This window comes from Limulus polyphemus, unplaced genomic scaffold (genome assembly GCF_000517525.1).
Source record: "Limulus polyphemus unplaced genomic scaffold, Limulus_polyphemus-2.1.2 Scaffold1736, whole genome shotgun sequence".
Classification (NCBI taxonomy): Eukaryota; Metazoa; Arthropoda; class Merostomata; order Xiphosura; family Limulidae; genus Limulus; species Limulus polyphemus.
This window is the reverse complement of record NW_013667346.1, coordinates 26,741-39,754: the sequence shown is the minus strand read 5'-3', so window position 1 is coordinate 39,754 and position 13,014 is coordinate 26,741. Positions and strand designations below refer to the sequence as shown.

The following is a 13,014-nucleotide window of genomic DNA, read 5'->3' as shown; positions in this document are numbered from 1 at the left end:
ACCAACCTAGATTCTTTGAAATATATGGTGGTAATTTTCCTCTCTAAAACAATGTTAATAACTTCCTTTATAGTAATGTCATGGAAAGTAGATTAACAGTTTCTTGTAATCACTTGCATGCACTTGGTACAGCTGTATCAAACATCATTATTTACACTAATTGCTTAAGCTAATATCTCGTGATGCTAAATGCTCTTTAATGAGAAGAATTTCATAAAATTTAGCAAATTTGTGCTTAAAAGTTGCCAATGAATAATAACTGTCCACTCATATGATTCTTATGAAAGCTTGAGCTAGAAACTGCTAATCTAGTTTTCTTGGCCTAACCAATACTTATGTATCTGCACATGCTTTCACCTTGTAGGTTTGCTGCTCTAAATCAACCTTCTTTAACCCAAATGACAAAAAAATTAAAAATAATCCACCTTTACTCTTAGGTGAAGCTTTTGTAAAAATTTCAGACCGATAACTCACTTGACTTTTTGTGTAAGCATGCACAAATATTTTGGTCAAAATTGAGTTGTTTTTGTTGACTAGCTTTGCACATGTGGCTAATATTTAGACCAAATTTGACACCTAATTGTAGGTTGTAAAGATCTATCAGTGTACCAAATTTGAAAAAAAAAATCCATGAAAGTTAAGTATATTTTTCTATCAAATATAGGTTCCATACTTTTGGTGGGAAGAAATTCAATCAAAATTGGAGATTTTATATCTCGTGTGTTTCTTAATGGATTGCCTTGAAATTTGGTATGTGAAGTAAGGATCCAATAGAGTACATCTACCAAAATTATGTGATAGTTTGGATTACCATGGTCTGAGCTAATGAAAGTGGAAAATTGCTAAACCATCACCCCTGTTAATAATACACAGTTTGTCCTGCAGGTTGTTTTGGCTGCACGACACACACGCTTCTGTGTGTCTTGATTAAACACCTACCTGTATCAGCCATTATTTATATTGACATTGTCGGAGAGATGTAGATTTTGCTTTATGTTTACTTTTCATTTCAGCAGCTTTTTCTTCTTTTTTTTTCTTTAATAATTTACTTTTTTGGTAAAACTTGCAGTAAAATATCTTCATAATTTAAAAGACTATAGGAAGTGAAAAACTTTCTCCCACATATAGAAGTAAAACTACCCTTTGCGTTATCCATTATTTTCAACTTTGTATATAGTTCACTTCTTTCATTTTCTGCTTATTTCTGGAAAAAAGTTTTGTATAGATTATAAAACTTGGACAATCTTTATATTCACTGAAAACAATTGACAGTATTTGAAATAGACGCTTTGGCTTTATATATGGTGTATTTAACTACTACTAATGAAAAAATATACTTATATAGGTAAATTCACAACATTTTATTAAGATACTTATAATATCAGGATCTAATCACACACACAGTGAAAACAATGGCTTGTATATGGTTATTTTTATAAATTCTTCAGGTGGACTTGAGCCAGCTCACCATCCTTTCACTGCTCCTCAAGAACAAGATACTCATCTTGTGTATTCAAATCCAGCAGCTGTAAGTATTGAAACATCATGGTATAGAAATATAACTATACATGTCAGAACTGTAGCTTTGTTACTAAGAAGTAAATTATTTTTTTTATTATTATCTATATTTTGTGTAGAGCAAATGCTTTAAAATTAAAGTTAAAACGTTTTTATGTAATAACATGTTGTCTTGTATGTTTGTAGATCATAAGCCATAAAACTAATAAATTTTGATTGATTAAAACCTATTTAGTGAGTACCTTGAAGAAGTAACATAGCATCTATTTTTACCACAGACAAACTTTAGGCTTAACGTTTAGTGAGGAACCTACTAAATTGAATAATTAATTCAAAAATACAATAACGGCAACTTTTATAGTAGGCAAGTTTGATTTTTATAATTACAACATTTTGACTTGATACTATAGGTTGAAACATTTTAATTACTAAATCATAACATGTCTACTGTAAAAAAGTTGCTATTATTGTATTTTTGAATTCATTAAACTTTAGATATCATTGTATGTACCCTAATATATGTACTTGTATTCACTTTAAACCAGTTAATAATGTTATTACATTTTAAAAATATAAATTGGGAAATTTTCCCTTTTTTTAATTAAGTTACAAAACTATATTACAATGTTTTATAAAAAAAACGGTTATTGATATTGTTTTCTATTTCCTTTAGATTATATTCGTATTTTCTTTCTTTAATGCTAATATAATTTTTTCATCTAGTACTTGAACGGAGTATATAGTCATAACATTGCATAATGGATGTATTGCAATTTAAAGATTGTTAAAGGAAAGTGTATTTTCTTTGTTGACAAATAATTCTTATATTTTATGTTGAAATAACTTAAACATTAAGTTTCTATGTAGTACTACGGTAGAAATCTTATGTTTTTTACTGTATCAGTATGACTCTTTACATTATTTTGAGTATATATATTTCCCGAAGAATATTTAATTAAATACCAACCTATATCAGCTATTGGTATCGTTTTCCATCCGTAGTAGCTTCATAAGCTTTAAAAGTCATATTAAAGTTTTTGGTGTAATATAATGTATAATGCTGTTGTTTTTCAATATGTATTACTTTTTATTTTAGGTAAGGAGCCAGCATTATGACTTGGTTCTCAATGGCCAAGAAATAGCAGGAGGTTCCATTAGAATTCATAGCTCAGAGCTTCAGAAATATGTACTGACAGATATTCTGAAAGTATGTTTTTTTTCTGTACATACAATTCTTTAACACAAACTACTGATGATTCAAAATCTGTCATTATCTTTTACCTTAATAACTAAAACATACGACACTTTTTATTCATTCCACCTATCTAGTGTATAGATTTTTCTCATAGTAACCATAAAGCACGTTCTCGTCAACAATATGCTTGATACTTTTTACTACAATATAGATCCAGCTTATCTCTCTTTGGTTAACTTGTGTTCAGGGTTACTGATGAGGAGTGGAATTCTCCAAAACTAGTATAGTCCAATAACACGTTGATCAGAGTGTAAATTGAACTGGATCTCCCTTGAACTTAGACTTCGAGATTAAACAATTTTCGGAATACTAAGTTTATATTTATTGTACTTTAATATCTGTATGTTTTATTGACATCACTGTGAACTGTTTATTACTGGTGCAATCAGCTTTTCAATATTCATGCGTTACTTCATCTTATTAGGGTAGTGCATATATACTGAATTTTTCTCTCTCAAGAATTTTAGTCCTATCAAAATATATGATTATCCCACCATTTTAAACTACTAAAGATATTATATTATTGTATTTGTCTTTCTATTCAATAACATGGGTTTCTTATTTTGTGTGCATCTGTCTGTCCCTCTCCTCCCTAAACATTTTGTACAAGTAATAACCTGTATTAAATCATGAGGGATTGTGAAATAACATGTTATAATCATTATAAATAAGAATGTAAGCTGAATATGCTATTCATTATCAGGTTGATTTTTAGTTCTAATCTATGTAGGTGACTTGCTTTGATCAGGATCTACTATTCACTTCATGCTTTCTTTATTTTGTTGTTGTTAGGAGGATCTGACTGAACTTCAGCATCTAATTGAAGCACTTGAAAGTGGCTGTCCTCCTCATGGAGGCATTGCAATTGGTAATGAATGATACAAGTTAATTTTGATTTCATCTTCTTCACTCTTTGATAAGCACTAGTGTTAACTGTAAATAGTATGATTTAAAATTAATTCTGTTTTTTATCAAAGGGTTGTTTTTATACACTTATTTCAATCATAAAATGTAAGATTTTAGCAAGGTTTTGGTAAAACAATTTAAATTTTGATGTATTTCAAAAATTAAGTTGTTGTTTTTTTTAATATAATACGGGCTATAATTAATGACAGACATCCACTTTAACATGATACAGCAAACAATGAACAATTTTACTCTTTCTTTGGAGAGTTTGCTAGAATTTAAACCATTGTCAAAGGATTAATAGACAAGAAAAATGTATTTGTGCCAATTTTGTGTACGACATGCACAATTTTGCATTAATGTAATCTCTGTTAACATAATTCTATGTTATCTATTAGTTATTGGTAGTATATTTACATATGAATTTGTAATGGGCAAACTTGTTTAGTAGGGAGAACTGTCTTCAAATTAAGTTTTTCATTTTCTATTGTTGCTGCTTGGATGTTGAATTTAAGGTTTTTCAATTCATTTTTGTCAATCAAAAATTAATATGTTAGTATATTACTTACGTAAATAAACTTCACAATTGTATTAATTAACCTACATACTTGTTATGACTTCAAACAGTTGTGAACTTTTTTGTAATTTAAAATTGACACACTGTATCATAGTTTAGATGCTGTGGGTGCTTTTCAGGTGTCACAGTTATCAACTGTTTTTATTTATACTTTAAAGGATTGGACAGGCTTATGTGTATACTCAGTGGAGCCAGTAGTATCCGTGATGTAATAGCATTTCCCAAGTCCTTGGATGGGAAGGATTTGATGTCAGGAGCTCCAGCTAAAATATCTGATGAGCTAAAAAAGTTCTATTTTATACAAACACCACCTAGTAATTAGTGTTAATAATGTTGTAAAGCTGTGACATTTTCATTTTTTTATCCTTTAATAAAGTAGTATCTATTGGAGTGATATTTTTGGGTTACTTGGTAAAAGGCTACAACACAATTCATGATCAAAGTACTACCGACCATTTTCTAAATGTAGAATTTTGTTTTTATCTTCTGAAAAAAAAACGAACTATGATAACTTTAAACATATCGCTTAAACCAACTTAAATGACAAATAACTTAAGCTCCTTTTAATAACCAAAGTTTACAAGTTTCATATAATTGGGCTTTATAAAAATTGGACACTTGGATCTTATTTTACATGAAATAAATACAAACGGATAAACCAACAGTTGACTTTCTAACGTGAAACTTCCTATTTCAAGCAGTTATTATTCAGTTTAGTTTTTTTTATAAACATTAAATGTACATTTAATATTCTTATCACAGAAAGAAATGTTAGAACCGATTTCTTCACGAAACATTAAACATGACATACAAATTACATGATAATAAAGTTTAAATGCTTGATCACTTGTTATATTTCATAAAAATTAATTCCTCATAAATTTAGTTTTTTTTTATAATTGACAATTGAGACTAATGTGCTCCTACTCTTTTTTTAATATTGTGTAAAGTAAGTTCAGGTCTCTTCTCAGGACCCTAGTTATAAAGTATTAACCAGTTTACAAAATGTATTAACAATACCTCAAAAATAGATTTCAGAAAAACTTTATTGCAAAAATTACACTTTGTAGACATATATTTACATTTTATTCCTGTTAGATTGTTTGAAACACTAAAATAGCCCATCATTTTAATTTATGTGGCAGAACCACACTTGTCAAGGGTAGTGGGTGATCAAAACCGAAATGTTTTCAAAATAAGCATATAATCACACTCCGTGGCTTTGGTACGCAAATACTCTTTTTTAATATAATAAAACAGTGCTAACTTGTACTTTTAATTTGTAATGAAAACTTTGGTTTAAGGTAACTATCTAGCTTCCTCGAGTAGTAAGGAAGACAGACCAAAACAAAATGAGAATAATTGAGCAAATATCAAACCCTGTTGTATATTTTGTAATTTTTCAAATATATATATATACCTTGTGGTAAAGAATTAAGTTAATTAATTTAAACACCAGTCAGTTTCTTCATGCTTTTACGATCTTTCCACAAACCAAAATTAACTTTCCTTTGAATCATTAAAAACTTGTTCAGCTATTTGTGAAACTACACTGCTCTCTTGAAGTATTACAAACAAAAGTACATGTTAATTTCCATAAAAATTTAAAATAACATTTTAAAAGGTTCGTATAATGTAAACTCTAGTCTTGGCTCTGGTTAGTGAAGAAAGTGACAGTGTAATGAGGCAATCCCGATTGATCAAAACAGCTAAAATGGGATATAGTTTAAACAACAAAACTACAACAACACAAGGTTCAACATCAACGAAATTTGAACCCCATCTTAGCCTTTATGTTTTAGCTGCTTTGATTTTACTAATGATCTCATTTGGGATAACTTCCACTTTTTAACAATTAACACATTTTGATCTGTGTTAAAAAAATTCATTAGTGTAAATCTGATATCATGTGGTATTCTGATGAACAATGGTGAAATATTTTTGTTTTGTTTTTATCTATTTATTTAATACCAGTTTTTAGCAGAAATATAATATACTGGAATGCCTCCTTTTTGTTTTTATTTAGTTTTGGATGATAATGAAGAAAAATATACGAGCTCTTTGATCAAGGGAAAATATTTCACACAAAATTATGAATTTTCTGGCAACAAATAACACACATCTATGACAAAGTCTCACTTTTGAAAAATCAGATTTTTTTCTCTCCAAAATTAAATTTCAAGATAATAACATTTAGTATCTATGAGCTCATAATAAAAACCATAACTAACAGAACATATCTTTAAAATATAAATTATCATTGGTAACTAAAAATACAGTATAAATCTTGTATTATTATTACTATGTCCTTTTCATAACCAAAGGTACAGCATAAGATGAACTGCTAGTCAGAAAATGAGGGGAAAATATTATAAAAGATAAGGACAATTCATTAAAATTGTGTACGAAATAATGAAATAGATCTATTCTGAAATGTGGAAATTTTAAAATGGTCAAAAGACAAACCTGGTACTTTTAACACTGATAAATTACAGTTGAAGTGAGTGTCATTACAAACATTTAGATTAGGTGATCCACACACACACACATTAAAAAGGGAAAAACATTATAAATATATGAATTTCAAAGTCATTTTTACATAACGACAGAAGGATTTGACAGAGAGGCAAAGTACAAAACTGGATTAAACACGTACATCAAATCTGATGTCTGCATACTGTGTGTTGCTAAAATTAGGCTACACAAACAATAGCCAATATAGATATACATCACACGATACTTTTTTTAGAAAATTTTATGACAATTTTTACTAATTACATACACAGGGAAGATAAATAGCTTTAATTCTAATAATACTTGTTTTGGTATACTTCTGAAGATTCACTGGAACATAATTAACTTTGTATACAGTCTTAAATCTCTTGCTCTCCGCATCATGAAAAGTGAGAATTCAAAGTAAGCACTACATAAACAGATACATCAGTGATTCAAAAAATGTTTAATGTTCCATATAATATTATCAATGTTACAATATCAGTAGATACAGTCAATATCAAAGGAGTAACATTTAATAATGATGAAATTTTTTTTAAATGAAGTGGTTCTGGCATTGTTACACTACAATCCACGAAACAAGTTTATTTCTATCATAAACTAAAACTTTGCATGATTTTTTTTTCACAATTCCTACAAGTAGATAGAAATACTTATCTTGTCCTTTAATTTCTGACTTTGGCTCTTCTATTTTAAACAGTGCTTTGAAGTAAACAACAAAACATGATTGTGATGATAAAAATGAAAAATTTCCACTTTGTAAAATCAATTTTACATACAGTGTCTAATAAACATGTGACATTGGCACTACTAGAACAGGAACTTTGACAAAAGTTGTAAACACTTATAATAACTCTTACCTGAGATAGACACAAACCACCATCATTTACCATTCGTGACTCTTTTCTTACACTTAAAATAAAGAAATGATCTTTGATTGATTTCAACATACTGTATGATAATGATATTATTTACAGGGTTAAAATTTAACACAAACAGGAACTCAAACACAAGAAATAGGACAATAATTAACTTACAAGCACAGTAAAACGTCTCAGACAATGGAAAAACAACAAGACTGTTGGAGTAAAATCCTTAATTACTAATGTACTTCTTAAAATTTACAAAGTTGATAAGACCCAGAGTTAACAGAGCAAAGTGAAATTTACATGTTTTCACAAATTACAAAGTTATATCTAGCTGCCAGCAAAAACTGTTAAAGGCAAAAGAAAAGAAATCAATATGAATGATTAATGTAAAAAAAAACAATTATGTTTTAAATGGTTTATTCCCTCAAAATATAATTAACTACCAAACAGAAATAAACTGGAGTTTAAATAATTTTCCAATCTCTTCAGCCTTTTATCTATCAAAACTAAAAGACGACACAGACACATCAAAATACAAAATCCAAGTAACTTTTCCTTAGAAACTAATGAGGTATTTCAAATAAAAATTAAAATAAACAATCAGCCTTGTCTTGAACACAGAAAGCACACTATTAAACAATAATCTGACAGTAATGTGACTAGCTTATGTATCCTCGTCTTTTCCATAAGAAAACAGTTTCTAGTCAGAAGAATGCTGATAAAAAAAACTGTAAAAAAAAAAGTCTGTTGGAAATATTTACATAAGAATAGTTTTTCTTAGTTATAAAAGTGTATGTGTACATCAGCCAAAACTGATGTACAACAAATATGTTCCAAGAATGGTAGAACAGGTAAGGCCAGTAAAAGACACTCTCAAAATTCAATCAACTTTGGTTAAATAAATAAATACTGGTGTACAAGTGATCGGGTGCCTTCTCTTGACCTTGAAACTTTATGGATACAAGTTAATAAAAACTTTTATTGCCAATGTGTTATTTATTGCAATATTAACTTCTGCATTATCAAACTGTATTTAATTCTGAAACTATGACAATTATGTGCTTTGAAATGTTATAGTACTAACACGAACAGCAAGTTTCAATTTTCAAAGAACACTTGTAACCTTCCACCATTAAAACTAAGAGCTAATAAAAACTCATCTGCCTGGTGGGTCAGCATTAAGTTCTTGGACTTATATATTATGTTAAAATCTGGGGTTTGATTCCCAGCAATAGACAGTGTGTGTGGGTAACTTTCTGTAGCTATGTGCAAAAAAAAAAAATATATGTAAGAAAATAATAAAAAACTTTTGAAAACCTAAATAAAAAACTTTTGAAAACCTAAATAAAAAAAAAGAGATTTTATAAAGAGTTGAAAATTGTTCCTTTAATTGAACAAAAGGAAAAACAAGTAGTAGATATTAGCATGAATGTGTTTTGGAAGCCTGAAGATTCATTTCTTATTTTACATCAAACTTTGATAGCTGGGGCTTTAACTGCTAACAAAACAAGGCTGAGTACACAGTTGTTCTCCTTGGTATCACCAAATTATATCGAGTTAAAAACATGGCACAAATAATGCTACTACTGATACCATATTGTTGCAACTGGTGAAATGAGTAACCTTACAAATAATTAACACCCTACGGGATTCTCCGGCATGAAAACAAAAGCTAACTTCCACACCAAGTCTATTAACAGCATGATTATATCTGAATAGATTCATTGTCAATGTGTTAAATGCATGGATGATTAACAGTTAACTTCCACACCAAATCTATTAACAGCATGATTAAATATGAATAGATTCATTGTTAATGTGTTAAATTTATGGCTTACTAACATTACTATTAGTTGAAGAACCTCAACACTAATTTTTTCACACTACAAATGATCCATATTTAACTATTATACAATTTTGAATTAGCTATAATCATGATTCAGTTCTGGAAGCCATGGCAACAAAGATTACACAAACACGAGATTCAATATGGTTGTATACGACAATAATTATCGAACTTTTTTCATCTTAGCTTGAACAAAAATATTTACTAAAACAATAATACAGTTTCCTAATTTTGTTGTTGTTGTTGACCAAGGAGAAAACTATTTCTTTTAATATTGAAAAATATAATTTTAACTAACTAACATTTTGATCAATCTAAAAGACAATCAAACCATTAAATAGGAACTAATGAAACCAAAAAAAAATCATGATCATCCAAACAATATGCTGATTCTCAAACACAATGATCTTGTGTAGTCTACTTCTGCATTTATAGAAATCCCAAATTTGTCAATGATAATTCTCCATGTTTTTTAAAGATGACAGTATATGCTTCTGCATTTTGAATGTTACATTTTTCTTACGTTTTTGGGGGGGTTGGGTTTTAAATTTTGCGCAAAGCTACACGAAGGCTATCTGCGCTAGCCATCCCTAATTTAGCAGTGTAAGACTAGAGGGAGGGCAACTAGTCATCACCACCCACCGTCAACTCTTGGGCTACTCTTTTACCAACGAATAGTGGGATTAACCGTCACATTATATATGGCCCCACGGCTGAAAGGGCGAGCATGTTTGGTGTGACGGAGATTCGAACCCGCAGATTGCGAGTCGAGTGCCCTAACCACCTGGCCAATACATCTCAGTAAATGGGATGATCTTTATAATGAGCGAGAATTAAATGCAAAATTGTTAACTTTTTTTGTTTACTAAATGAAATTTTTTCCCTAACAAATATTCCATATTAATTGAAACTGAACCATATACATCTCTATAACTTAAGTTTACATTAAGAGGAAAGTGATAATTTCCAGCAGAAGGGATTGTGTGCAAGAAAAAAACATACATTAGGTTTGAGAATCAGCCGATTCTTTTTGCAATGACCTGAATACATTTATCAATAGCCACACTGCTGTCAGTACTTTACTCAGCATATCCAACTGAACAGATAGATTACATAAAATATAATATCAACAATGGCATACTTGTATCATTAAGTACCTATTCATACTATACAAAGCAAGTTTCAAAATGCTGATGTGCCTTGTTCCTATACTGACTGTAATAATAATAATAATAAGCCAGACACAAGATAAAGTACTTTACCATAAAACACTTTCCTACATATAAAATTACAGAACAGACTGGGTGTTCATCAGTTAGTTGATAGAATAAAACACCCAAACTGCACAAATACCTGAGAATATAAAAAAAAGCTAAGCCTCCAAACTCCTACAGTTGCGTGTATGTAGGAGAAAAACATATACAAACTTGTAAGGAAGACCAGCTAACATATCTTGTCTGTTATTTGACAGTCTTTAGAAATAACACTATAACACTTGCAACCTTAAACTTGAATATATATGCCAGGAATAAAGATCAGATCTTTAATATATGATGATAATTAGACATCACCAAAACTCGCAAAGTTACAAAAACTATATATATATATATATGAATGTGTGTGTGTACGCAGAGTAGCAATATATTACTCTGAATTTTATTTACCCTAAAAAAGATGGACACCAGTATTGAAAGAAACTTTTCTTTCCATGTTTTGTAAATTTTGTGTGATCATGTTTTTTGCATATAATTAGTGAGTACAGATCTCAAATTAGAAAAAAAAAGCATGCATCTGATCAGTTAAATTTAACTTGTTTTACAAATATAAAAATTCGGAGTGTACTTGAACAGTTTTGGAAAATTTTTTGAAACTTGTTCCCCTTTTAGAGGTTAAGTTTTGTGATATTCAGTATTGATAATAAAAAGATAAAAGAAGATGAATTATAAGCTCTTAGATAAACTGTCAGTAAGAACAAAATAATGACAGGATTTGACTTAAAATACATAAAAAGCTGTTCATACAAAAATATTCTTATAGAGTTTAAATAATCTTTGTTGAATATGATAATACTCTTAATTATTGCCAGGAATAAAAACATATTTGTGTATGTTTTTTTATATATCTAATAGGAGTACAGTACGACTTCTTTCTTCCCCCAAAAAATCTATTCCTCACAATGACACAATCTGAATATCTTTCAATGTTACATACTTTAACAGTAAATTATTGTACACCATTTTAATTAAAAGAAATTTTGAAAGAAAACAAAAGTTTTGGACAGCAACATACATTTATGCTTTTTTTGGCCGCTATCTACTGTGTAAAATGTAAACTATAAAAATAACAAATGTTATTCTTTATATAATTGAAAATAAATAGATTAAGTTTGCTTTTTTTTCCTAAATGCAACACCCAATGGCAAAGTGCAAATTTAAAAATCTAAGCTTTTTGGTAAAGCCTCTGTAATTCATTATTGTTCACTCCCAAGGGCTGTTTTTATTATATACATTGATACAAGCTAATTAAAGCCACAACACAAAAACTTTAAGAGTATTCAGGATAAAATACATTGCCACTGTTGTGATGCTTGAAATTCTATGGTCACTCAACATTAGGAATAACTATACTCTCACTAATCTTAGTTTTAAATTCATACACTGTATGAATGCTGCATTTTTTATTAACATTTTAATTATATGATTGCAGAACATAAAAGTCGATGTGTACAGTAACTTATTGCTAGCAGTTGTACACTAAATGACTCCACAACCTTCTAAAAGAATGGGAAGATAATAGTGTATTGTAACACTAAACAGTGTGTGTGGCAACAGCATCACTTTTAAAAATAATATGGTTTCTACCGTGAACACCTACACAGCATAATTATGGTATTTTTTTTTCTGTGTTTTGCAACATTTAAAGACCATAAATTTAAATGATCCAGTCAATAACTGGTGTACATCTTTTTAGTTTTTTTTTTTGTTCCTGAGATTTTTGGCAATAACCACAACTTCTGCTAACAAATCTGCTGAATAGATTCTCATACTCCGAAACTTGTTGAAACATACGAGAAACTATATACACAAACGACTCATTTTCATCAGCCTTCAACCGAGCAGAAAAACATCTATAAATTTCAGAATAATATACAATTCAACGTAATAACCACAAAAATTGTACCTGAGACACTATGGCACCACTAGCAGCAAGGGGGTACCTCAACACACAACAACTAACTCTGGAAGTAAAAAGAATAAAAGAGAAAATTCTTGTAATATTTCTGGAATGAGAAAGACTATAAAATAATTGAATGATGCCTACATTCAATCCTAGTTTGATGTTAGTCTATCATATGATTTATTTTACTGGAGAAATGATTGGGTATAAAAGATATAAGTATCAGAAGTAAAAACTTTTTTAAGTCGCTGGTGATATGCGTCCAAAGTTTTATGTGAAGATGCTGAACTTTCAAAGTTTGCACAACGTTTAGCAAACATGGGCAAATATATATATATATATATATATATAT

At 29.3% G+C, this 13,014-nt stretch overlaps 1 protein-coding gene across 4 annotated transcripts in view; it reads left to right on the top strand.

Moving 5' to 3' along the window:
* LOC106464759 (aspartate--tRNA ligase, mitochondrial-like) overlaps positions 1–4,652 on the top strand; it is a 30,215-nt gene extending 25,563 nt beyond the window's left edge. For all 4 annotated transcript variants that reach the window (XM_022392558.1, XM_022392556.1, XM_022392557.1 and 1 more), the window contains 4 exons: positions 1,449–1,528; positions 2,615–2,725; positions 3,566–3,641; positions 4,415–4,652. In XM_022392558.1, the coding sequence (XP_022248266.1) occupies positions 1,449–1,528; positions 2,615–2,725; positions 3,566–3,641; positions 4,415–4,578 (431 nt within the window). In that variant the 3' untranslated portion in view covers positions 4,579–4,652. The remainder of the gene's footprint in view (positions 1–1,448; positions 1,529–2,614; positions 2,726–3,565; positions 3,642–4,414) is intronic.
* Positions 4,653–13,014: the final 8,362 nt, after the last annotated feature.